Genomic DNA, 26028 nt, shown 5'->3' with positions numbered 1-26028 from the left:
AATTAATTCCTACAGCAGACCCTGAAATAATTTATAGATATGTATTGAACTGTATTGTGGTTTCTAAATGTTTACTGACCCAGTTTACACATGCAAAACAAATGAAAATGTTTAAGAAATACAAGTTTGTACACGTGATCCATCTAATTTTGTGCCATTTCACTTCATGATGATCTAAAACAACTAAAAGTGGATTTTAAGAAAGTACAGCATCTTTAACAAGAACTGAAGTTGCAGGTCAAGGTAAAAAAAATAATGAGTATCTATGATCAACAGGAGAGAAACGAAAAACCTTTGAATGTGTTTACTTGATGATGTGAATATAAAATCCCTTGTTTTCTGCTCGGCCTGAACTTTCCCTTTTTTTTTATTCCCCTCAGACCACAGACACTCACAGATGTGAACACATGAACCTCCGGGGAGGAAAAACAAACTAACATATGGAAATCTGCCCCTCTGCGTTCTGCCTCCGGGGTTGCACGGGTGCTGCCATGTGTCTCTAAACAACGTTCACGTAAAATCTGAACAGTAAATCACAGGCCCAGGATGTAGCTCCGCCGCTTCCTCAGCTCAGAGAACCAAATTTACTCTGCTGGTTTGTTTGTGTGACGGTGCTGCGCCATAATCTGGGCCCGTGTTGATGAATGTGTTAATTTTCATCCACATTTACATTTCAGAGCAGCCAGTGGTGAGCAGCCAACCTGTGGCTGCGACACTTCATCAACACATTTGCATTTTATTGTGTTTACAGCTGTGTGCATGTGTTGGATTATCATTAACGGAGCAATGGGACGCTTTAGAGCACGGGTGTGAAACATGCGGCCGGCGGGTCAAAACCGGGGCCGTCACGGGGTTTATTTCAGCCCGCAGGAAGTAAACACAGTAGAAGAAAAAAAAAAAAATCACACCAACAATAATAATAGTAACTGCTCATTCTGGTTCAAGTATGTGAGTGGAAAGTGTTTTAGTGATAGTAGCTGACATAAAACTTAAAACTAAAAAACGCAAAAGAAACTCACACCGCCAGTACAGCGGTGATATTTCTCTTTTATGTTAGCCACCTAGGCCTGTGCCAATAATGTAATTGTAATCTGTAATTTCCCGTCTGTTTAATGATTGCTCGTCTCCTCTGTCTCGCCTGACTTTTTTAGTTAGTTTTTACTGTAAAGCACTTTGTGCAACAACTGTTCTTAAAAGTGCTATATAAATAAAATTATTGTGATTATTATTATTATTCTTTATTTTGCACCAGGAAACATCAATAAAATGTTAAATTCTTTCTCTGTAAATAAAAACATTTTGAGGTTTTTCTTTAAAGAAACTGAACTAAATTCTCATAATATACGTTGACGGGTTGATCTGTACTGGGTGTGACCTGTATTTAATCCAGAGTTAGATGAAATCTACGTTTTTGCGTTAAAACAAAGAGGAAACCTTTAATGTTGAAAATGATTAAGTTTTAATGGTCTGGCCTGTGCAACGAGATCAAACTGGGCTTCCTGTGGCCCCTGAACTAAATAAAATGAGTTTGACAGCCTTGCTTCAGAGGCTTGGTGTGTTTTGGTGTCACTGTTTCAACACAGAAAAAGAAACCACATCAAACATGTCTTCTTTTAATGTGAAAGTCAAACCTGTAATTGAACATAATGGTTTGCTTTTGGACAAAACCCGTAAAAGACGTATGGAATCTGAATGAAATGAAGGAAAAACAACCTCTTTTAATACAATAAGCTTCACTCCTCTCCTCCTTCTCATTCTCTATACATGCCTATCACCACTGCATTTAAATACCGTCATGGGCCTGATTATAAAAACGGGCTCAAACATGATATTGCACACACGTAGATTTTCTTCGACTGATTGGGTGTAGTGATGATCGCCTCTGAAATAATGCCATCCATTTAGTGTGTTTGCCTTCAGGGATATGGAATATCAGGTATTTATCTCTCAGGGGCCGGGACTCGGTTCACTTGGGAGTGAGGGGGCCCGAGAATTGTCACAACTTTATTTGGTTCGGGCGGCGTTCACATTCACTTCTGAGACCGGATCAAACCGGCTGGAAAACGTCACGCAATTACAACTGTTGCTGGTTTGGGGGCGCTGTCGCCCGAAACAAACACTGACCAGAGAGAAGTGAGGAAGAAACAAGGCTCATTGATTGATCCAGACCGAAACTAGAAGGCCCAACATATTAGCCCGTGGTGGCTAGGCTAGTTAGCTCGTGGCTAATGGGTAGCCACAAACAACCACCTTCAATGAGAAACTTCCTCACTACTTCTTCATCACTACTCCATGTCTGCTAGCGAGATATATTCCAACTTTTTGCTTTTGCGTCTCCTTCTGATTTGCGCTGTTAGCTTTGCTCGTTTACTACCCAGAATGCATTGCGCACTACCATCACGTCCTCTCACCACGCCCACGAGAAAGATTGTTTGCAAGCCAACCGAGAACGAGCAACTCAAGGAGACCAGAGATCGCTTGTTAGATCTGGTTGAGGGTTCGTAGGAGATTTCACATCGCCCAAATGAAAGGGTCTTACCCTGAAGAGAACTCTGGTTCGGATCAAACAAGGGAACGTGAACACGCTCATAGAAAGTTTGCAATATTAATGATTGTGTTTGAAGGAAGATGCAAATTCTCTCAACCTCCATCGGACACTCTGCTGTCATTGTTATGAGAGTATTTCTGCAGCTGGCTCTCCTTGACTTTTGTTTGAGGACTTGATTAGAAAATATTTTCTGTGTTTGGTCGTCACATTTTGACCTAAATTGATTTTGTTTGGTTGTTTTGAGGCTCTAATATGTTTCCCAATGTCGTCCACCAACAGGTCGAATTACTCTGCGCTCCATTCAATAACGCCATAGTGAATTTATGCACATGAACATGGACGTGATGCAGTCATTTCAACACTTCTATTTTTGTGTGATGTCTTTTCACAGTGTTGTGTTTTGTAAATCACCTGCTAAACATCTGCAAACTCAAGGTGTAGTTTGTTTGTGTGAGCGGCCATGCAAGCATTCTCGCAAATGAGGCCCAGAGTGTCTCTCTCCTGTAGTCTGTGCTCTCCTCACTCGGTGCCTTCCTGCGGGATCTGACTGAGATCCTAAACATCCTGCATCCATCAAGTCTGCAGAGAGTGGATTAACTCGCTCTCTGGTGTCTATTTGTTATAGCTTTCCGTCTTTATCCTTTTCCCTTTTTTTATCCTCCAACTTCAACTCCAGAAAGTCTCCTCCTCTGAGTGTGGATGTTCTGGAGGTTTCCTTTACATGGCAACGATTTGAAATGGCAGCAATGCAGAAAACGATGCAGTCAACATGTGGGGCCAGTAGTGGGTGCTGTTGTTTGTTTTTGTAATGAAACCATACACAAATACATGCAGAGAACAATAGCCTATAAACATCAACAATGGTGAGTACACGGACATTCGTAGGGACAGACAATGAAGTTGGATTGTTATTACAGGTGACTCAACAATAAAACTACCAAATCCCAGAAGACTATGAACTTTGAGTCGTGACACTCTGGAGGCAAACGTTGTTGTTACCGTTCATCAACTCGCGCAGAGAAACTCTTTACTACGGCCACTAGCAGCGTTTCATGAAAGTTGTGTTTTCCTCCACCTTGGTGGAGATAAAGTCAGAGGTATTTTAAAAAAGCAGCGTTTTTTTCCCATTTTCATCGAGACGGAGTTGATGCTTTTCAGAAAAGTTCCACTTCAGGAGCCGTTTTCCAAAGTTTCAGGTTCAGTGGTTCCGAGCAACTTTGTCATGAAAGCTGATCCTTTGATCTGTTGATCCTTCGATGTCGACTCTTCCTATCATTGTGAAGCAGAATGCACCAAGCGCTGGATGGTTCACCCACGAATGGAGAACATGAGTTGGGATTAGACCGTCATGAGACTGATGATGTATTGTTGCAACAGCAATCCTGCAACGGGAGTTTTCCGATTTTACTTAAAAACAGGAGCCTTTATCTCCTTGAAAACACGAAAAATATTCAGTGAGCAACACTTTTCTGAGTGAAGACGCTGAGTGGAGATTAACATTTTCTTCTCCTACGAGCTCTCTTTCTTGTAATAATTTAATGGAGGACAGAATTATGACCAAAAAGGAATAACTTTAGATTCCATCAGAGCTTCTTATTTTTAGATCTGAATAGGACATAACTAGATATGCTTATTCATTGCTTTTCTTCATTACTTGAACATTTGCGCCATGTCCAGTGCTGATAGGAGGTTGACCAAAACATATAAGAGCATCTGATGTAGTATTTTGCATTGTCTTCATTAGAAAACCAAAAGAATAACAGCAGAATTTGGGCTGAATGTGAGAAGGAGTTTCTGACATTCACTGAAACCGCATGAGAAAATACCCGCCCCACCTTTCTCTGCATCGAAACAGACTCGAGGGAATTCATGCATGCAAGCGCACACAGCTGCACGTGGCCCGCTGCTAGACCTCATATACGTTCACCCACCCAGGTTCATCTCTTATTGATGCTCAAGTCACTTCACATCCTCCACTCGTGTATCTAAACGCAAACTATTTCCTCCCTCAACTGTAGCAGGAGAAAAAAAAAAAAAAACTGAAGCAAAATGTCGACAGGAAGCTACTGAGAGGGCTGGAAAAATGAGAATAATAAGCTCTTTCTGAGTGCAGAACAGCCACATGTTCACACTAATAACTTCTAACTTCAGACAGTTCAAAGGAAACATACAATCACTTATTTCCCCACAAAGAGTCGCGTGCAAATAAGGAGCTGGAGCGAGCAAATAGCCAAACTGGGTACAAAAACTCAGCGCCGGAGGAAAAAGCTTGTCCGCAACTCCCCAAAAAAAGCTTATCAACGCCTTTTAAAACTCACTAATTAGCACATTGTATCTCATTTGCTTTCTGCAAACACATATTTGAAGGTTAGACAGAGTCGGGCTAATGGTTTCTCCGTTTTAAACAACTTCCTGCGAAGAAAGTCAATCGGCTTTATTTGCCAAATGCAAGCAAATGTATCCAGCAGATTGTGTGTGAGATGACTGTAGATGCTCGGTGCAGATTGACCCATAGTTTACTGTTGAAAACAACTTTTCTAGATATTACCTTTACATTGATTTGAAGATTGGTATTTAGTAACTGAAAGATACAATATGGCTGGATGTGTAGTTACACCCCGCAGGGATTTATTTCTTTAAATTTGCACTATTAAAGTTTTTATTTCTTTTATTTCTTTTTTGTTTTTTTTATTTTTTTATAATTGTGGATGTCATGTTGTCTAAGTATACTACTCAAAATAATATTTTCAGTTTGATATGTATAGTTTTAAAGATGGATAAACAGAAAAGATAACGATCAAGCAAATTAGCCTATAGTCCGTTTGAAAAAAGAACATACTTTTTTTATTCTAATGTTTTCAACTCTTGGCCAATTTTACACTATAAATATTAATACTTTCATTTATGCAAACACTTTCACATTACAATCCATTGCAAATATTCCTAATATTGACTTTACCGCCATAAAATTGTGGATGAAAAAAATGCATCAGTTTGAGATCCAGATCTCTGAATTGACTGACTTTAGAAAAAAATATATAATTTTGCATAAATACTGCATTATTAACCCTCTCATGCAGGCGATTAGAATGCTGGTGAAATAGCAAAATGCAAAAAATCAATGCAACATCACATATGTAAAGTTGTATATAGTCTGTACATACAGTACATCGTATTTTCCCATTTTAGTTCTAACATATGTGAAAATAAGTGAAAAAAACCAACCAATTATAGATCTCTGGGGAACACCATAATGGTGATTGGCTCCATCGCATTGTTGCCCTTTAATAGTGACCGAGTTCAGTCAGCGTAGCCAACTTAGTGATTGTGTTGCTGTGTTTAGATAGTTTACAGGTTGTTCTATTGACTTTTTGTACTTTAATATTTTAAAAACGTTCAGTTTAATACAGTATGTACACACAAGCTAAAGATACAAACAGTACAAATTTGAGTATAGCTTCTACGGGGAGAAAAAAAACTATTGTTATCATACGTTTGTATGAACTCTCCAATCCTATTGATATAGATAAAGAATCTAACCTTGTAATATCACAGCTTTCAAAACCCTCTTGTGCATGTGATTACATCATTCGCAAAGTGGTACAATGCATAATCACAGATGTAAAGTTGTGCATCATCTGCATATACAGTGAGTCATATTTTCCATTTTAGTCACTAAATAATTGAAAGCAAGTGGGAAAAGGAAAAGGACGGATTACAGATCTTTGGGGAACATCACAGTGGTAATTGACCCCAATGATTTTTAGCTCATTAATCCTGAACTAAGTTAGAGAGCGCAGCAAACTCAGTGATTTTGTTATTTTCCAGAACCATTGAGTCTGTGAGCCTCCCCCACGTCCCATTGACATTCGTTCATACTTACACTTTTTTGTAGGAGGTGTTCACACTCAGATTATAGAACATCTTCTTCCCACTAATTAGTATAACCTTAGTTGACTGATTCACCCGCACAAGTGGCGGTTCAGATTTTCAGTGACAAGCAAAGTGACCTCAAAACTTTTACAACATGCACTCACGAGGTATAGGAAGCTTTTCACATCAGCAGCCAAACTGCAGAGAATTGCATAATGGGATTAGATGAGAACATTATCAATCTAAAAGGTGCTACATAATCTGGCCATTTATTACGCTAACAGGCTTTATCACATTTCCCGCCCATTTAGAGGCACGCGTGATTAAATTTTGAGTGATGACAATATTATTAGTCATTCTCTGCCTCCTGGCCTCTGTTTACACTGTTAATGTGCCCAGATCAGAGGAGGTCCCTACTTCAACCTGCGCGGGAAAATGATTTCCGCCTCCTTTGTCTTTTACAACTTTCTCAATAAGAGTCTCACCTTCTTTCTCTTTCTCTCTCTCTCTCTCTCTCTCTCTCTCTCTCTCTCTCTCTCTCTCTCTCTCTCTCTCTCTCAAGGGTTTTAGTGAAAGTTTTCAGAGTTGAAGAGCTTTTCCAGGGCCTCTTTTTTTGGCTTCAGATCATATTAAATTGAATTGTCCAGAGGCTGTGGTCAGTGATCCATGATGGTCTGCCTTTTTCTGACAGGCTTGATAAATACAGGTCCTGATCTCTCTCTGCCTCTTGATTCTTCCTCCTCCTCCTCCTCTTCGCTCTACATGTCCTTTGCCGCTCTCATTCACCTCCACCGCACTTCTCTCCTGTATTGTGTTGCTGTAAACTACATTGCAATTTTTCACTCCTGCTTCTTTCTCGATGAAAGCCGACTCGCTCTGCAGTCCTTTCCTGCAGACTGTGTGTGTGTGTGTGTGTGTGTGTGTGTGTGTGTGTGTGTGTGTGTGTGTGTGTGTGGCTATTGTGATGAACAATGTGAGTTTTCCACCTCAGACGCAAGGACATTTTCGCTTATCGTGACTCGATTAACCAGTTTTAGATGGTTGTGTGAAAGGCAACACCCTGTATGAGAACGAGCTGCAGAATTGCGTGAGTTTGAGATGTCGCCTGGCCTGGAGGGCATGAATGGAGTTCGAACCCCAGGTTGTGTCCTTGGGTAAAACACTTCACCACCGATGATTGTGTTGAGATGCAATCAATGTTGCCCCTGTGAATATTGAGGATGCATGAAAACACACTGAGTGGCACACAGTCCACTCAGCTGACATCGAGTACCTGGTCTGGAGACGGGGAAGGAAAGTGCTGGTGGTGCGGGAGTCAAACCTATTGCTGAACATGAAGGCACCCCCTCACCACACACACACACACACACACACACTTTCTTGAAGGTCTATTAATCTGCTCACAGAGTCACACTGCGGATCAATACTGTCCAACTGGTTACAATGCAGGTACAACATCACACTCATTTGAGCTCAAGTGTTCAAGATTAGTAAAATAGCAGTTTAATACTCTTTGCCCAAAATGTTTCCGTTGTTTAAGTGCAGAGCAGGGGTGTCAATCATAAAGAGGTTCCAGTTTGACCAAACCACCAAGTAAATGGTCAAATTTCTTTTTAAAAACAATGATTTTTCAAAAAATGTCTTAAAAGTAGTGGACACGACACGACACCGAGACCTGAGCTGACAAATGAGTGATGCTGCATTGAAAGCTCATAACCTCATTGCTCGTCAAAGTTTTTTTGACATTTCACTGTATAATGCATTAGAAGGCATCATCAAAATTGGCTATATGTTGAGATTTTTGGCATTTTTGGTCATAATTGTTTGGTTTTGTGAACGTAGACATTTTCATCATGTATAATCTGAGCAACAACAAAAAGTACAACATTTTGTTGCAAAAATAAAACAAAAATAAAAATTGTTATGGCATTATGACATTATTTTACCTGTCCGGCCCACTCAACATTACATTGGGCGATATCTGCAATTGGAACATTTTGCACTTTGGGCCAGATTGGACCGTCTCATGAGCTGGTTTTTACCCCAAGACTGTTTGTTTGACATCCCCACCGTTTCTGGGTATTAAAAGTATGTTTTTATAGTTCAACTTCTCTAACATGTCCCTTTTAAAAACACCTATTCACAGGTACAAAATAGAATATTGGCAAGATGACACAACGAACATAATCCACTATAATTTCAAGTTTGTTTTTTTTGTTTTACTTTCATTTTAAGTCTCAATAAAATACTTGAAAGTGGAAAATTGTAAGCCTCTTACTTTTGTAACAGTTTTTTCAAAGTCAAGTTTGATAAGAGACTTTTTAAACTCACAAATATAATCATTCATTAAAATCATTGGGAAGAATGTAAAACTAAAAATCATGAATCTCTCTCTCTCTCTCTCTCTCTCATTAAATGGCCTGACAGTGAACTGTTCTGCTGCTTCAGTGAGTGAATGAATGGATGAATGCTCTAAACCAGACTTATTAGTTCACTATCTTTTATAGCAGACACTCCTAAGTTAATTGACCAAATTACATCAAATCTGAAAGTCTCAAATGAAACAAAACCTACATCTCAGCTCAAACTAATAATTCCTGGTTTGTGTTTGGATTTTTACTGCATCCCAAAAAAGACGTATGCTTCATTTTGCAAATATGATAGAATATCAGATGATTTGTTGTCTGTCTGCTGCAGGTTTTTTCTTCAGACTCATCGGGGCGGTTTGGCTGTGGTGCTTCGTTTCTTGCTTCTTTTCACTGCTGCATCATTAATTTCTCGGTTTGAGTGTCAGACTTGTGTTATCTCTGCTACTCACTGAAACAATCCCGTCCCCAGTCAAGAAATTCGGGAAAAGTGTTTCGCTTACTGAAAAAAAACAAGTTGTTTTTCCTCATACTTCAACACTTGAAAGCTCAACCTGTGGACCGATTTTGTCCCGCGGGACTCGTGTTTGACATCAGAATGGTATTGCTCACTGGACATCGGTCAGAGGTTAGAATATCTTGTTAACACATCAAACACACTATTCAGCACTACTTACTAATATCATGTTCAGTTATTTGCAGCAAACTGGTCTGTAAACATGCCCCCGTGTGTGTGGTGTTGCAGTGGTTCATGTTGTTGATATTTCATATCAGAATTTCAAAATAAGACCATTAAAAAGTCTACCACGACGTGCTTTTACAATTCAAAGTTACAAAAATGTACTTTGTTTCTGTCAAAATGTGGGATGCTTAAAGCAAAAATGTCATGTTTGGTCATAAGTTACACAAATTCTGAAAATCCTACATAAGGAGCTTCTATCTTAATGAGTCACAGCTGATTTTTTAGTTCATTTTTGAAGAAAGAGGACAAATATTATCAAATATGGTAGGAATCTGTGTGTATGCAACAGGGTCGGTTATGTTGTAAATATATCAATAATCTGTGTATATTTGTATTGCTTCCGTCCATCTTCCTTACCGCTTTAACTCAAGAAGAGGAAGATTTGTCATTGAGCTTAACGCTCTCTCTTGTGGGATCACATCCCTGAGTGGGATAAAAAGGTGTTGACGACGGCTGAATGAAGGGGAAGTTTGACTTTCAGTGGGAACTTTAATCATATTCCATACTAATGTATTCCTCTGTCTTTGAAATTACATTGCGGCTCGAGCTGCTGTGTAAAATTCACAGTGGATTAGGTTTTTGTTTCATGCCGTCAGAATAAACAAAGATGGCCTCCAGAGACGCGAGCATGCTCTTCAAACACAACGCAGAGAAATACTACAAAACACACACCAATCAAAGCATGCGCAGATAAACCCCAATACAGCCACACACATTTATTCGCTACTATATCGGCCTCTTAGCTTGACCCCTCTCCCCGTCTGTGCTGCATTCAGACTTAATCTGAAAACATAATAAGATCTATGATTGACTACCATCATTCATAAAACTGAACTGCATGCTCCCGCTAATAGATTTGCCTGCGAGTGACATCACGTGCAAACAAACGTTCAAATTAAGGTTTCACACGCTTTTAAACCACAATACACAAAAACGACCTGCAGGAAACAGCCTTGTCTAAATGTTGCTTTGATTGACTGAGAAAGAGTTTGGATTGAGCGCGAAGACACCACAAGTACAACGATATGATCCAATGGAATTAGAATCAAACATATACAACAAGTAAATCTGAAAAGAAAACAAACAAAAAAACTCAACACAAAGTCAAAGCTGTTGGAACAAGAAGAGTGAGAGAAATATTTCAGAAAAGACCAGAAGACAAACGGCTACAACACAAAAAATACCTTATAAAGTCTGCAGATAAAAGTCGTGGGGAGTCAGCTGAGGAAATGTCTCTCAACACTACAACAGCAGCTTATCTGCTAAAGGCTGAGCTGATTCTCATCTTTTCAAATACTCTTATTTTGCACGATCTGCAACAGATACTCGATGCTCCATATTCATGACAGCAAACACACTAAATGTATAGTTGTGTGCGTGCAATACCAAGTCACTGGTTCTTTGCTGTGCACCGGAGTTTGAATTACTGCATTTGTACATTCACAAGTGAGATCCAGATTTAAGTCCTCGGAGCTCAGAGTTGATGGAAAGACATCTCTCTATGTGTGCACGCTGGAAGACAAGAAAAAGGAGCTCTGCTCACCTTGAACACCCGCCGTTCTCCTCCTTGCAAATAACCTCCCCGCTGTGTGTGTCCACATCTATAATTTATGCTCCGAGGTGAAAAGTCTCAGTGCACGGTCCCATTTTCTGGGGTGAAAATCACGTCCTGATGAGTTAAAACGTTCAGGTTTGGATTGACCGAGGTTTTAGGACGTGCAGTGATTAGGATCCCCAGAAGATTAAAGTCAAACTGAAAACAAACATCAAACGCAGGTAAAAATGTAGATTTTTGGGGAGGCGACATGTCAGCACGCCTACGACCACCGAGGTGAATGAGATGAGAGCGATTACAACAGAGGACAGTGTGTGTGTGTGTGTGTGTGTGTGTGTGTGTGTGTGTGTGTGTGTGTGTGTGTGTGTGTGTGTGTGTGTGTGTGTGTGTGTGTGTGTGTGTTACAGATACCAAGTAATGAAGTACCAGCCAAGTATGACTCTCTTCGAGTTATCCCAGAACTACACTGAACCCCAACACCACACACACACACACACAACACTTGTTTAATTGATCTCAATCCAACTTTTGAAACACACACACACACACACACACACACACACACACACACACACACACACACACACACACACACACACACACACACACACACACAGTTGAAGGAAAATGTGAAGAATGTTGAGGATGATGACAGAAATATTTGTGTGTTTGCTTGTGTGAGACGTCCGTATACACACCCCGAGAGTATAAGTGCTTATGAAACTATGAAGTGTGTGTGTGTGTGTGTGGTCAGTTATCATTTGTTGGTGGGGGAGGGGGCTGCCGAGAGCGGCTGGGAGGACGAGGGGGAGGAGATGAGAGTGGAGATGTTGCGTAACAGAAAGTGAAGGCAGGAGGCTGGAGGAGGGAGAACACAGGTAGGAAGCTTCTTACTGGAAACACCTGCTTCTGCACACAGTCCTCCAATCAGGCAGCCATGTGGGGAGAGCCGCAGTGTATACCGTCCTGCAGATGCAGCTGAAAACTGGTGGGATTTTCTCGCTCGGTTTTTGTAGCTGAGGAGGAGTTCCACAGATGGAAGGAACATTGAGGTCAGACGAAGCCGAGTGAAACCCAAAGAAACGCTCTCTGCAGCGACGGTGAGAAACAACCTTCAGGCAGGAAAACTGTGAAAATGTGTAATCAGCTTTTCACGGCCTCTTTCCATTCAGTGATCGGTACTGTTAAGATTTTTTGACGAGTACTCTTCCTTAATCTAGTACATGTCCGTCCTTCAATACACTCACTTTGTACAGGACGGTCCTGATTCATTCAATGACTTCTGGTCACCACAAGGTGTCACGGACATGCACCAATCAGCTATTGTGTGAAGCCCTTACAACCCCCGCGTGCACAGCGAGTACATGTAGGTTCACTGTGGGTGAACGGCTGTGTCAAATACATCAGAATGATCTCTGCAACCGAATCAATAGAGGCACAAAATAGAGAACGTGATCTAACAGAACCTGCAACCAGTTTGAAAGTCGGGCCCTGCAAACATGGAGACGGGCTCAGGTGTTTAATTATTATACTCTTAAAGCCCACGTGAAGTAGAAAAGAAAACCAACTTCCAAAGTGAATAAATCCAAAAATGTTAAAGTCAATCCCAAAACACTAAAACCTCTGGCATGCGGTAAACATGTCAACAATACAACAACGATAGATTATGGAAGCTATTATTCTATGTTCAAGCTTTAACAACAGATTTTTTTTTTTTATATATATATATATATATATATATATATATATATATATATAATCCAGTTTGATCAAATCCAAAGTTCCACTTCATCATCAGGCCACACAAATGACTTTTTCCCACCAACATGTACATAATTGCATTGTACTGGACATGTTTCATGTGAATGTTTCAACTCTTTGTTTTGGGTGAATTCTGTGCCGCCATCACAGTGCCGCCGTCACAGGCCTGGAATCAATATTACCACGTTTCATTCTTGGTTTCTTGTGTTGAGAACACTGAACAGTCTCCATGTGGATTCTCAACCATCCATTAATGATGTGTCCTTCTTCACCAATCTTAAACACATTATATTTGAAAATGATCAAACTATATAAACCCTTTTAGCTGCAAAACCATGACGACCATCCTGTTCTCTCCCCATTTCAGACTCCACAGGTTACAAAAATAAGCATTTTTAGCTTTAGATTTTTTTGTTGTTGTTGTTGTTGTTGTTGTGCAGAGGATTGCGTGGTGGTTGCGAGCTCTGTAGTGTGCAGGCTCACCTCACTTACACTGGAATATATTCCCCTAAGTTTGTCTCGCAGTGTGAACCTCAGTTTCTCCTCCCGTTTTGATGATTTGCGATAGTTTGTTTTCTCTTTCAGTTACGCAACACCAAAGCTCTTTGAGCTGCGGCTCGTGTGCGGTCCGAGTCAGGAGGATATGGATTGTGAACTGCATGAATGAGCAGGTCACTCAGGTTGAAACCTGCCACTCAAAACCTGTTTCTATTTCTTTTTTTTTGGGGGGGGGGGGGGGGGCGGGCATTGGCTGTGGAGATTTTAGATTTTGTACGCAGTCAAGCAGAAACCAGCGTGGTGATTGGTGCAGCACCAAATCCATCTGACTGATGGTTCAAATGGCTCCTGAATCCTGAAAACTCTGCTCAACCCGCTCTACTTAATCAGATCAGACACTTCCATAAATCTAAGTTCCTCATTATAAACTCTACTCACAGAGCTCTACTTTTTCATGTTGGGTTTTTTTTTTTTCATTTAATTATGTTTTTTAATGGAGGTTCAAAACGTACAAAGCAATCCAACATCCCATTCACACAAATGAAAAAGAACATTAAAAAAAGAATCAAAGAAAGAAAATAAAACAACATTAAATGTAGGACGTTTTTAAAGTTGTACATAATTGGATGGGGAAACCTATGACGCCCTCACGTGCACAGCGATTAAAAAGCTCAAACCAAACATCAGAAACAACTCTGGAAATAAGATTTAATCTCAATAAAACACAGTGACTGGCTGCAAAGGCCAAGACCATGAAACCATTACCAGAACATTTTAAAGAAATTTACATAACTGGATTATATTTGTTACATCCAGGATTCTAGTTAAATTTATTCTCCACCGACCAAACATCAGGTCTACTGGACTGATGGATCAAAATGGTTTCTGGATCCTGGTGTTAAAATATAAATCGCAGCTAGAAGTTCCATTAATCTAACTCCAACTGCTCGACTCGACTTACAGGATTTAATGCTTTGGCAGGAAGATCTTTAAAATGCACTTAACCGTCTACGACAGCAGAGCTGCGTGTCTAAAATCCTGAAGAAAAGAGCTGATATTTATGAAGACACCTTTTTAACCACGCTGACATGACAACATTTTCAAGTGAAAATAGAAAACCTACGTTTTGGGTGTCCGTTTACACTACAGCGGTACTCGGAGCTGCTGCAAAGCATGCATGGCTGTAGCAAAAAGTTCTTCTGCACGTGTGCAAGAAGATGGAAAATAACAAGAATGGTGTCATATATAGTTGCGAGTCCCCCGTCAAACCAATCCAACTTTGTTTGTTCACACGAATGTCTGTGTACTCGCCGTTCTCCGCGCACGTGAGTGTGGTTTTAAAAGAAAAACAAACAACAGCACCCACTAGTGGCCCCACATGAAAACGACATTGTTTTCACTGTTTTCGACATGAGCGTGTAAAATAAACATCGACTTCAAACATTTCTGAATGGTTTCACTTGAAACACGGTTGTGTTTCTGGGGCCTTAAACATTTGATGAAGTGCTGAAGAGCTGAGATGCGGTTAGAAACAACATGGAAACCGACTCTGAAACTCTCAGGATCCAGAACACGGGCAACGAGAGAGTTGCTACGAGCAACGAGATGACACACAAAGAACCCGCCGAGAACTCCGATAATACTAACACATCCAGTCGAGGGCATTAACTCCAACAATGCGAAGGACGCATAGTTATGTTTCAAACACACACAGAATTTTACAAGCATATTTGCGCTTTTAAAGTCTCGTGACGGAACCACACCCAGGTCGAAAGGCAGGAGTGGTGACGTAGCATCTCTGAGATGCGTCACTGACAAACACCACCAGGCTGCTCATACCAGCAGAAACACCAAAGACGCTACGCAAGAAAAAAAACTTCACATCTATTTGGGGGAAGAAGAAAAAAAATAAAATAAAAAATAATGTACAAGCCGTCAAACTGTCCCATCACTCTCACTCTGCGTCTATATCGGACTCCTCTGAGCCATATTTCTTCATGTCTCGCTTCAGAAGTGTGACATGATGTCTTTTTTTCTTCTTCTTGTGCAGCAGAAAATGGGTTTGGCTGGTTTTGTAGTGATGTGATTGGTCGGCAGCAGAACAAATGACTTTCTCCAGAAACTACACACCCATTCCTAAACCTGCCACTTTTTCTCCTCTTCACTGGCTCTTGTGTGAAGTAATCACTTCTGTGATTTCTCTCCACTTGTGATCTCACACGTCACTCAACTCGGTGTGGCACACAAGATATGTATATTTTAACAGACCGCAGGGAGGGAAAACAAATCCTGGAAATGAAGAGTGGATACGCTTTGATTTTGAGACATGTGATGCGGGATTCTCACCATCGGATGGATCAATATTTGTGAATTTCTGATGAAAACGTACAGAGGAGAGAAACGTATGGGGGGGGGGGGGGGGGGGGGGTGGGGGGGGGGGGGGGGGTGGGGGGGGGGCAGTATGAGGAGATGATGAAAGCAGCAGAAGGGAAGAGATGAGAGATGGTGCAAGTTTGAAATAGAAAAAAAAAAATGGTGCGGCGCGACGGAGGGAAACGGGGAAGAAGCGATAAAAATGACACAGAGACACGCGAGACAGAAATCAAGGTTTGGTAGGAGTGAGGAGGAACGAGAAGGAAGCGCGGGAACATTTTCTCACAGGTTTTGAAACCTTTTTTAATGAGGAATCTTCGCCTTCATGTGTCCGCGCTGCAGTAAAATGAAGAAAAGCTTCAGTCGACCCACAAAAAAAAAAAAAAAGATGCAGAGAAAGTAAAAGAGTTTCCTAAGAATTAAAACCCAAATATAAACTTCCTCTCCCTGATTGACTCTATATGAAGTGACTAACAGGACATCTGAACTCAGTTGGGTTGTACCTGCAACTACCAGCTAGTTATTGATGGTAGTTTTACCCACAATGCACTTGGAAGCAATTGATGTATTAGATCTGAATTAACCCAGTGTTATTGTTAAACCAACGACTGAACTTAAGGTTTGTCATGACTGAAGTTAAATCATGTCGATTATCTGGACAGGGGTAACATACAATGGTCAGCCATAACATTATGACCACTACAAGGTGACATGATTGACGTTATCCCTCTATAACAGCATGTGGTAGTTGATGGCTTAGTTGTGCTGGAAACAAGACGATCTCTAAAACTGCAGCTCTTCGGAGGCGTTCCCAGTCTGCAGTGGTCTGTATCCATCATAAGTGGTGCAAGACAAGAAACTCTTGCCCATGTGATCTAGCAGACAAGCTTCTGAAGCTCAAACTGCTGCGCAAGTTCATGGTGGTTCGAATAAAAAAATAAATAAAAAAAGAGAGGTGGGAATTCACAGCATACCAGGCTGCAGTGAGGGTGATGACTTGAGTAATGTTTTGCTGGGTCACCTTGAGTCCTGCCATCCATGTGGGAGTTATTTCGGCACATATCACCCACCTAAGCGTTGTTCAGACCATATTCACCCTTTCATGGAATCAGTAATCCCCGATAAATTATTTTAGAAAGTTAACGAGTTCTGCTGTAAAGCAAAAATGGCTCAGGAATGATTTGAAGACCATGACTTACACTTGTCCTTCAAATTTGAGATACCAATCCAATCATGCATCTGTGGGATGTGCTAAACAAATTCACCTCACAAGTTCCAGATCTACTGCCGACATGTTAGTGCCAGAAATCACAGAACGCCTTCAGAGGGAACGACGAAACGATGCTTCGGTTAATCAGACGATAATCGACACCTGGTCATAATGTTACGGCTGATTGCAGTCGCTTCACACTTTATCCCCTCTACACAGCAAATCATCAGAATGGGCTGATGTGTAGAGCAGAATATATGCCTAGTAAATGCAACAGAGACTTTCAGGATTTAAAAGGTTAAAAAAAAAAAAAAGGGAAACAGGGAACCTCCGTGACACAATCTGCCCGAAAATGTCCGAAAAGGAACAGGAAGTCCTGCTCACGCTGCGATAGTTACGAATGAAGAGTGATGTGCAGAAAAATATCAGAGCACATTGAAGCACGAGGAGGCGACCGTGTCTTCTGTGTGTAACGGATCTGAGACTGAGAGCAGACGAATGTGGAGGCGCTTTGACAGACAGGAGTGTTTCCCGGTCAGGTTTTGAGCGCATGGCTCAGAGGAGCCCCCAGAGACTCCTCCGAGCAGAGGAGGGGGACAGATGTGATTCATTCATCATTTATCTCCATTCGTAGGACTTTTTTCCCCCTCCACCCTTTTTTTTTTTACCCCTCTGTGGCACAATCCCATGGGAGCCCCTTCTCATCCCATCCATCCACCTCCGCCATCTCTGTGACTTCAACAGCAGCTGCATTAGATGATGATGAGTGATAATCAAGACGAGGATGGTTTTAACAGCAAGGAAAGAAAAAGAAAGAAAGAAAAGGAAATATGCATGTGCATAGCTTGAGCTATATTGTAACATGCCTCATCTGACTAAAGAGAAGATATATTTCAGGCAGTGGGTCGTCCTAAGCAAGGGAAAATAAATCTTGCTGTCATTGAATTCAGAATTTAGGATTAAACTGGCTGAAGGCGGTCGGACACACACATTATCCCCCCACAAAAAATATGAATAATTAACTTATGTGCAATGAAGAAAAAAAAGAAAAAAAAGAAGAATGAGTCCATTATTTTTGCTTCAATAAACACAAGAAAAATTGCAATCGAAAACTTGTGTTCGTCACTTTAAAGTAGCACAATGTGAAAAAATAAGTGGTGCTGCTGTTGTACACTAGATGGCGGGTTTAAGTGAAGGTAAAGCCAGTCCATCTTTGGGCTGAGGGTGAATGAGGAAACATGCTGCCTCACTGACTGGCTCAATACACCATCTGGTGGTGAGACGTTGTACTGCAGGAACAGGTTAGATAACTAATTTCCCAGCAGCACATCATAAAACTGTCTTCAAAAAAGACATCAAGGTTTACAATTTAAAAGTGAGTGAGATGGTTTCAAGTAGAGACAATGGGTATGAACAGTGATGCAAAGTACTCATTTAAAGGTATTTGTCAAACTGTGACTGTAGCACACAACGGTATGTAATAAAACTACATTGTGGGAAATGCTGGACTTTCTTGTCTCCTGGGAATCCCCCCAAACTTGGACGTGTGATCTTCTACACTGCAGGAAACATACTTAATATCTCCCTTTGAGAAGCCAAGAAACTGTCTATTATGCACTGCTGTCATATAAAGTGCCCCGATGGAGCCAGGGCACGAAAGCCAGGAAATAAATAAGTGATTGCGCCCCCTCCAGCAGTTTGCGTGGAGCAGCAGAGATCCCACTCGATGTGAAAATCACGACAGCAGTTTTGCGTAATGATCCTGGATCCGCCTCTGGGCGCAAACTCAAAGCAACATCCTGCAGCATCCCCGACATCCAAGGCTGTTGTTAATGCGTTGGGTTCTTCAGGCTCCCGCCGTATCTTCAGCAGCTGCAGCGCATGATGCTGCGGCTGCTGCTGCCGGATGCGCAGCGGAGACGCACATGGAAAGATGCTGTTGGACGGAACATCCCGCAACTTGCAGCGCGCAAAGTCAACAACATGACACGCAAACCACAGAACACACGTGAAGACGTGAACACACTCTCAGTAATATCGGTGCTTTAAATAGCTCAGAAGTCCAGGTGTGTGTCCTACCCTAACCCAGATTACCGGATTACGCACGGTGCCAAAGTTTGAAACCACTCTGCAGGGTGGAGTTGTGCAAAAGTTTTTTTGTTTTTTTTAAACATGTTTGCATGGTTTGGGGTACTTACTCAGAAGCAGGGCAACAGGCACGAAGAGGAGGCACGCGGAGTTCATCAGAGATGCCATGCTGACCAAAACCAAAAAGAAAATCGTCCTCCGACCTCACAACTTTCAGGCGCTCGAGAGATAAAAAAGATTTAAAAAAAATCCCCAAACTTCTGGATTTCTTTCACAGGTAAATCAACAATAAAAAAAAAAAGACAGTCCAGTGAGGCGTTTCTCGGTGCTGCTCAAAGAGTTTCCCTCCTCCTATCCTCGCTGCAGATCTCTACTCCGGTGTGCGAGCATCCACGGTGCGCTCCCGCTCCGCTGAAGGGGAGGGGGCGTCCGCACCGAGGAGGAGCAGGAGGAGGAGGAGGAGGAGGAGGAAGGTCCAGTCCGGATGTCCTGCATTCACAATGAACTTCCACACTGAAACCATCGATGCAAAAAAAAAATGTCAGGAGATGTATTAAACTCATTTGTGAATTTCTATCTGGTTTCCTCCAGGAGGGCAGAAGAGAAACTAGAGGAAACCTTGAAATGAACAGAGACAGAACAAAGCAAAGGAAAACCTTCCATCTGCAGCACATATAGCATCAATAACTGCTTTATAATACAGTTGTTTGCCACATACTTCAGTAAGTATAAAGCACATTACTTCCAAATCAAACACATGAACACAAATGTGCACAATTGGACTAACAACCCTCGTCTGACTATAAAGTGGAGTAGAAGACAAATGGATCTTAAAAATGAGCTGCGTTTTGTTGGCAGACATTCTCCGAGATGTTTCTCCAGCTTCCTTTGAGCGCACGTGTCGTCAACTCGGTTGATTGGACATGAATGAGGATTACTCACACCTGCTGAAGTACTCGCATACTAATGTAGCTGTACCGACATTAATACAATGATTATCAAATAGAATTAATTTTCTGCACAGAACTTAAGTAAAACTGATAAAAGATATTCATTCATTCATTCTCTTCCGCTTATCCGTTTCCGGGTTGCGGGGGTGACCGTCTGAGCACTGTCACCCAGATCACAATGCACCGATTAAGAACCTTCCTGCAGGTGGTGAGCCCACGGGAAGATAAAAGATATACGATTACATTTGTAACGTGTCTCTATGAGGTGTTTTTTTCTAGCAGTGGTGAAACTCCTCAATTAAATAGACGCATGGTGGCGTAGTGGAGTAGAATTAGCGCTTTTAAAACGTGTAAATGATGAGCAAATAACACAATATAAAGACTGCAAGCACAAAAAGGAGTGTAAACAAAAAAGCGCAACTTGACAAATTCCAAAGTTGTACCTCACACTGAGGTTGTGTCCAGGCTTGGAAGCCTTTCCTGTCTGGGGTTTTCATGTTCTACCGACGCGCATTGTGGATTTTCTAAAGGTCAACAGGTGAATGGAAATGTCTCCCAAGAGAATAACTGTCTCCGTGTTTGTCCTGTAATACGAGTTAGTGACTAAACAGATAAGATAAAGACGTTTGTATGGTTCCCTGAGTTTATACTTTAGACTTTTCTTTAGTGGGTCCACATTATGTCTGCTCCTTCACAATAAATACAGATCCAATTCTTTTTCAGCTCATGGTTTTGAGGCTCTTAAATTTAATGAACAATGAGGAAAACTCATCTCCGTGCAAATGTTACACTGCTGTTGCTCTTTAAAACAATTGTTTATAAGATGTTTGAGTTGCTCCCACTTTGAAATGATTCATTTGCAATTTTTCAATGAACATGATCAATTCAGCCTGTAAAAACGGAATAAACACAAAAATCCTATAAGGATTATAAAGCTGGAACAAGTGCTTTAACGTTTCAAAACTTTATCTTTAATAAATTCCTAAACTGAATAGTGGATCTAATTTCTCTCCTTTGAACTGCCCAATGAAATGACACAGCTTGTTTTTTTTTTTGCTTTTATTCCAAAATATGTCGAGGGTAAAAGAAAACTGTATAAGAACATAACCATCAAAGCAGAGAGGGGAGACAAACACGACGGGGGAACAAAACCGGCTTCAGTATCGGAGCTCAGCAGCGTCGCAGTCAGAACGGAAGTTCTCTCTTTAGTCCGAGGCTGAAATCAGCCGCCTGCACGTTTCTCGTCCTCACCAACAAACTGGAAATGCTTGTATAAAGTGTTAAATGCTGGAGACAGTACAGTAAGGCACTTGCTAGACAAATCCGACGTGAGGAGAGGTTAAACACACGATTAACTCCCAAGTTTTATTTTACAATCGGCAAAAAGAGCAGTGCGGTCACCCTGTAAAGAAAGTTCTCATACACTCTGAAAGACAAAAGGCAGGCATCTTCTTTTTTTTTTTTGTTTTTCTTTTTTTAAATGAATTTTATTTACTAGTTTGTTGGAACAGATGCAGTCGGAACAGGAATGAATTCAAAAACCTAAACTAAAGCAGGATGAGCGCCTGCAGAGCGACCAGGTGCTGCCTCCTACAGACCTAGAGCAGAAACCGCGCGGTGAGTTCAAACATTATTCAGAACTTCCTGGTAAAACAACATCTGGAACAATTAAAGTGTCGGAGGTGTGTTTTCTTTAAAGCAAGTGTACATGGTTTACAAATACTAATGTGTATATATAAAAAAAAAGGAGGAGGAGGAACATGAGGAGGTCCGACCAGGTTACAGGACAGAGCTGTACATGTGGACGGCTGACAGCTTCGCTGTTTGGATTCAGACGTTTTTCTCCATGAATACTAATCATGCTTCAAACCTTTAACTTTCTCACGTAAATCTTCTATCCTTCAGAACAAGCCTCGTTAAAACGGTTATGGAGGCCAGGTGAAGAAATGGGTGAGGTATCAACATCTAGTGCCAATCTTCTTCCAAGATTCGACCTGATAAGGACTCCGAACGTATTTCTACCATTAGGAAATAACTGAAAGTCAAAACAAGCCACAGACACAAATCTGGCTTTGGGTGTTACATACTTTTTGGTTGCCTGGATTAGCTTTAAAAAAAACCAACAACAAACAAACTGAGGAGCCGAATCCGGTAACAACTAAATTCCAGCATGCTGGAAACATAACATTAATAACAATAATGATAATAATAATATAATAATGCAGTCCCAGTGTGGTGTTTTGCTTTTAAGGCCAAGATACGGGGCGACATGTCTGAGGTGTTTGTCTCTACGTGTTTTCTGCCTCCGTTTCCCCAAAACACGCCTGGCAGACGAGTTGCGGGAACGCAGCAGGACAAAGAGAGGCCGGCCGTGCTGACACATTCGTGGAGTCTTCAGCACGTTAGGGAGGAGGGCAGGGGGTGGAGGTGGGGAGGGGGCGGAGCTAGTGGTTTACAACTCCCTGCAGCATCATGACAAGGCGCCGCGCCTTCTTGCCGAGCGGGCTGTGGGGGTCCTGCTGCAGGTATGCATACAGCTTCGGTCTGACCTGGGCCAACACCGATGCCATGTGGTCTCTGGTCAGGGGGTCGCCATGGTCCAGGTTCATCACGGCGTCCTCTAGGTAGCTGCATGGAAGAGAGGGGGGGGGGGGTCACCATCAAGCAACATTCAGAGGGTCACAGTCACAGGACGGTCCAACGACTTTAGGTCCGAGACGGCGCAGACGCACAATAAATACCAGGCAGACGTGTCGTATTTCAAAGACAATATGATTTGGAATAAATACATTACATTGTTCCATTTCAATATGTACTGGGCAACCCTAATTCACTTCCCAAATCTGTTGTTCTCCGGTCCTCACCAAACCTTTATCTCGTACCGGTGTCCTAATTTGTAACCAGACTCGCTAACGGGCGACAAACTCCCTCAAAGCAGCCGTCAGTCACAGTATCACATCCGGCTTTAATGGTTCAGATAACTCATTAATATTCAACCTGGTGACGGATCCAGCCCCTGATCGAGCTTCAGTGTGATCAAAGTCCACTAAAATGACAGAAATCACCTTTGAGGAAGTTTCATTTGAGGCGGGAGTCGACTTTTTATGGTTCGTGTTCACATTGGGAAAGGTTTCAGAGCAGGCTGCCCTATTGAGAAAGGTCAAAGAGCTTCAAACTGTTTAGAGGACACTTGCTCTTACAATAACGGTTATCATGATGTTGTCTCTCAGATGAATTCATATTGGACGGATCTGAAGACGCATTGAGGAGGAAAGAAGTTAGAAATGAAAGAAGCAAGCCAAGGGAGGAGGTCAGGAATGAAATCTAGAAGCAAGAAGAGTTTGAGTTCAGGAGGGGGAAAGAAAGAAAGAGGGTTGAAATGGAAGAAAGTTAGATAATTAAGGTGGAGGACGAGTGGGTTGGAATGTAGGAAACTACATCAGTCAAAAAGTTTAAGTCGGTGGGTAGAAACACAGCATAGAGAAGAAGGATCCAAATGAACAAGGAGAGGAGAGCTAGAAATTAAGTGATGATGTCTGGATGGAAATCAGAAAAGAATAGAATTCAAAAGTGAGGAAGTAAAAAAAAAAAAAAAAAGGACGTAGGTATTGAGGAAATCAGATGAAAGAAGGAAAAAAAAGTAAGGCTGTAAAAATAAATAGAATGGTGGGTAGAAAGAAAGAGACATACAGAGAAAGGAAGATGAAAGAGGTGAAGAAGAAGAAAGAGGGAAGGAGAAGGCGAGTAGCAGGATAGGTTGGTTACACAAGTAGAAATGACCAAACGCGTCGAGAGGGAGGAAGTAAGTATAAGTAGGAATATAGACGCCATATCAGGTAAGTAATGAAGTTTAGGTAGCAGTACAGTAACATGTAGAAGTACTAACAAGGAAACAGAATTTCCCTGTTGACTGAAGCTGAACTGTGTCGGTAATCGTCGCTTCTCACTTTGTCGCTTTATGTTGAGAAAATGATGTGAAACTGAAAATGCTCAAAAGTACAAACCCAGATATATATATAAAAAAAAAGACGAGCCTCCAGTCATCCAGACAGAATCAAAGCACAAGGTTAGCTTGCACACATATTGCATTTTGACCCTGGGAGCAGCTGCAGGGGGCGCTGCGCTGCGCAGCGAGGCCACGCTTCCACTATTCCTCCCGACTTTGAATGTCAACCACCGTCCTTGATCGCCGTCCTGTCTGGCCGCCTGCTGCGACCGCACGTGCCTCCAGTTTCTCACTCAGACGTCTCAGATCGCCTTCGGCTTCTTCTCGCCGACGTCACACCGCTCCACGTTTACGCTCTCCATTAATTACCCCCGTCAGACATCTGGTGGTGCGAGAGTCCGGCGGTATGTGGGGAAAATGACCATACATCATCCGCCGTGTCCGGAGCGCTACCTGATCCCCGGCGAACATTACAGCCGCCAGCTGGCTTCCCGCCACGTCCATTAGATCAACCGCGATGCTGCCGGTTCGGCGTCTGAAGGGGCTTTTAATGCCGCCGATACTGAACGTCACACTGCAACCTGATGTCCGACAGGTCCGGAGCCACATCCTGTCCAACCATTTCCAACCCACCGCTGGTGCTCGCCGTCCTGCAGCATCGTGTCCGTCACAACCTGCTACTGGACCCGGTTGGACAATTAGACACTGTAGTCTTTTTTCTTTTTGGACAAGACTCCCTTTTAAATTCTTGGTTACACATTCAGCACACAGCAGTCTTCGCTTCCATCCCTAAGTTTTGTGAGCTGAAACTTTCAATTCCTCCCTCTCATGCATCCGTTACTATTGGCCGTAACAAAACAACATAGCTGAAGAGCCGCACGTTCTCCAGCTCCGCTCTCGCCACACTCCTGCCCTCCAACCCCGCAGAAACTTCGTCTCACTCAGGAAATGTAGACGTTTTAACATTTCATTTCAGTTCACGACACTGAACACAACACTCAACGTTATCTGCTTGTTACAATCTGATCTGTCTGCCGGGAGCTGTGCAAAAATAAACCGCAACTTTTTAGTCTCGACCCTTTCTAAGGCACAGATTAAAATAGGATTCATTTTTTAATGAGTAAATAGAAACAGACAATGTATTTATCTTAAAAGACGTCAGTGTAAATATGATAAGAGATACTTTTACGCAATAAAAAATTTGTGACCAAAATTCATAATTTCAACCGAGAACATTCCTCAAATTTTTCTCAATGCTAATTTTTATTAAAAGTAGATGACTACAGCGTGAGTGTTTAACACGAGGCATACAGTCACCTGCACTACTTTACTGTGTAAAGTGACAATAAAAAACCTTAAGCACTTACATTTTCTTCATATTTTGAATTTGATTGTATCATCAAAGTCCTTGGACAGGGACCAAGAGCGGCTTGTTTAAAGCGAGGGCGAACAATCTGACTTCCTTGTTTAGCGTCACTGTTGATTTTTTTCTCAGTGTCAGCACTTTATGATAAACAGTTTGTTCATGAATAAACACTTCTTAGTTCTTCCAAAGTCCCCTCAACTGAACAAGGTAACATGACAAAGAGAAAGAACCTGACCACGTTTTCAGTTTGGAATCACTCGATATCGCAGCACATTTCATCTCAAAATGACTGGATGTGTTCAAACGGAGCCCCGCCCTGCTGCCCTCCCTGCAGATGGCCCAGAGCAGCAGCAGAGGGCTGCGTTAGCAGCTGCGGCGTAAACTCAGAAGCAGACAGATGACTCGGACACACGGCGATGCTGTAAAGGGACTCGGAGACAAAGAGGAGAGAACGAAAGGAGAGGGTGTGCGAGGGGAAAGCAGGACGACACGTTCACACATGTTAAAAATCAGAACGGAGGGGTGGGAACGAGATAATAAAAACACAAGGACACACGGGGTGATCGAGAGCATCCAGAAGAACTAACGCTATTCATGGGATGATCCGAGCTCCCTGGACGGCCGTGCGGCGGGGCTACAGACGGAGCGGGGCGGAGGGGGTCAGCTCTTTAGCACCGCGCTGCACTCCGGAGACGGGGGGGATAATGGACAGACGATGGAGATGAGGTGGAGAGCACAAAGTTTAGGTAAAG

General features: G+C 42.0%; 2 protein-coding genes across 2 annotated transcripts in view; both read right to left on the bottom strand.

The window, feature by feature from the left end:
- nrn1la (neuritin 1-like a) overlaps positions 1–19182 on the bottom strand; it is a gene marked incomplete at both ends in the record, with an annotated part of 83204 nt that extends 64022 nt beyond the window's left edge. The window contains one exon of the mRNA XM_080475883.1: positions 19125–19182. Coding sequence (XP_080332009.1) covers positions 19125–19182 — 58 coding nt within the window. The remainder of the gene's footprint in view (positions 1–19124) is intronic.
- A 1846-nt stretch (positions 19183–21028) lies between these two features.
- edc4 (enhancer of mRNA decapping 4) overlaps positions 21029–26028 on the bottom strand; it is a 38285-nt gene continuing 33285 nt past the window's right edge. The window contains exon 30 of the mRNA XM_080474965.1: positions 21029–22592. Within this exon, the coding sequence (XP_080331091.1) occupies positions 22409–22592 (184 nt within the window). The 3' untranslated portion in view covers positions 21029–22408. The remainder of the gene's footprint in view (positions 22593–26028) is intronic.

Source organism: Lipophrys pholis (assembly GCF_963383615.2).
Source record: "Lipophrys pholis genome assembly, chromosome: 11".
Classification (NCBI taxonomy): domain Eukaryota; kingdom Metazoa; phylum Chordata; class Actinopteri; order Blenniiformes; family Blenniidae; genus Lipophrys; species Lipophrys pholis.
Note: the sequence above shows the minus strand (reverse complement) of the source record. Positions and strands in the feature narration are given on the sequence as shown.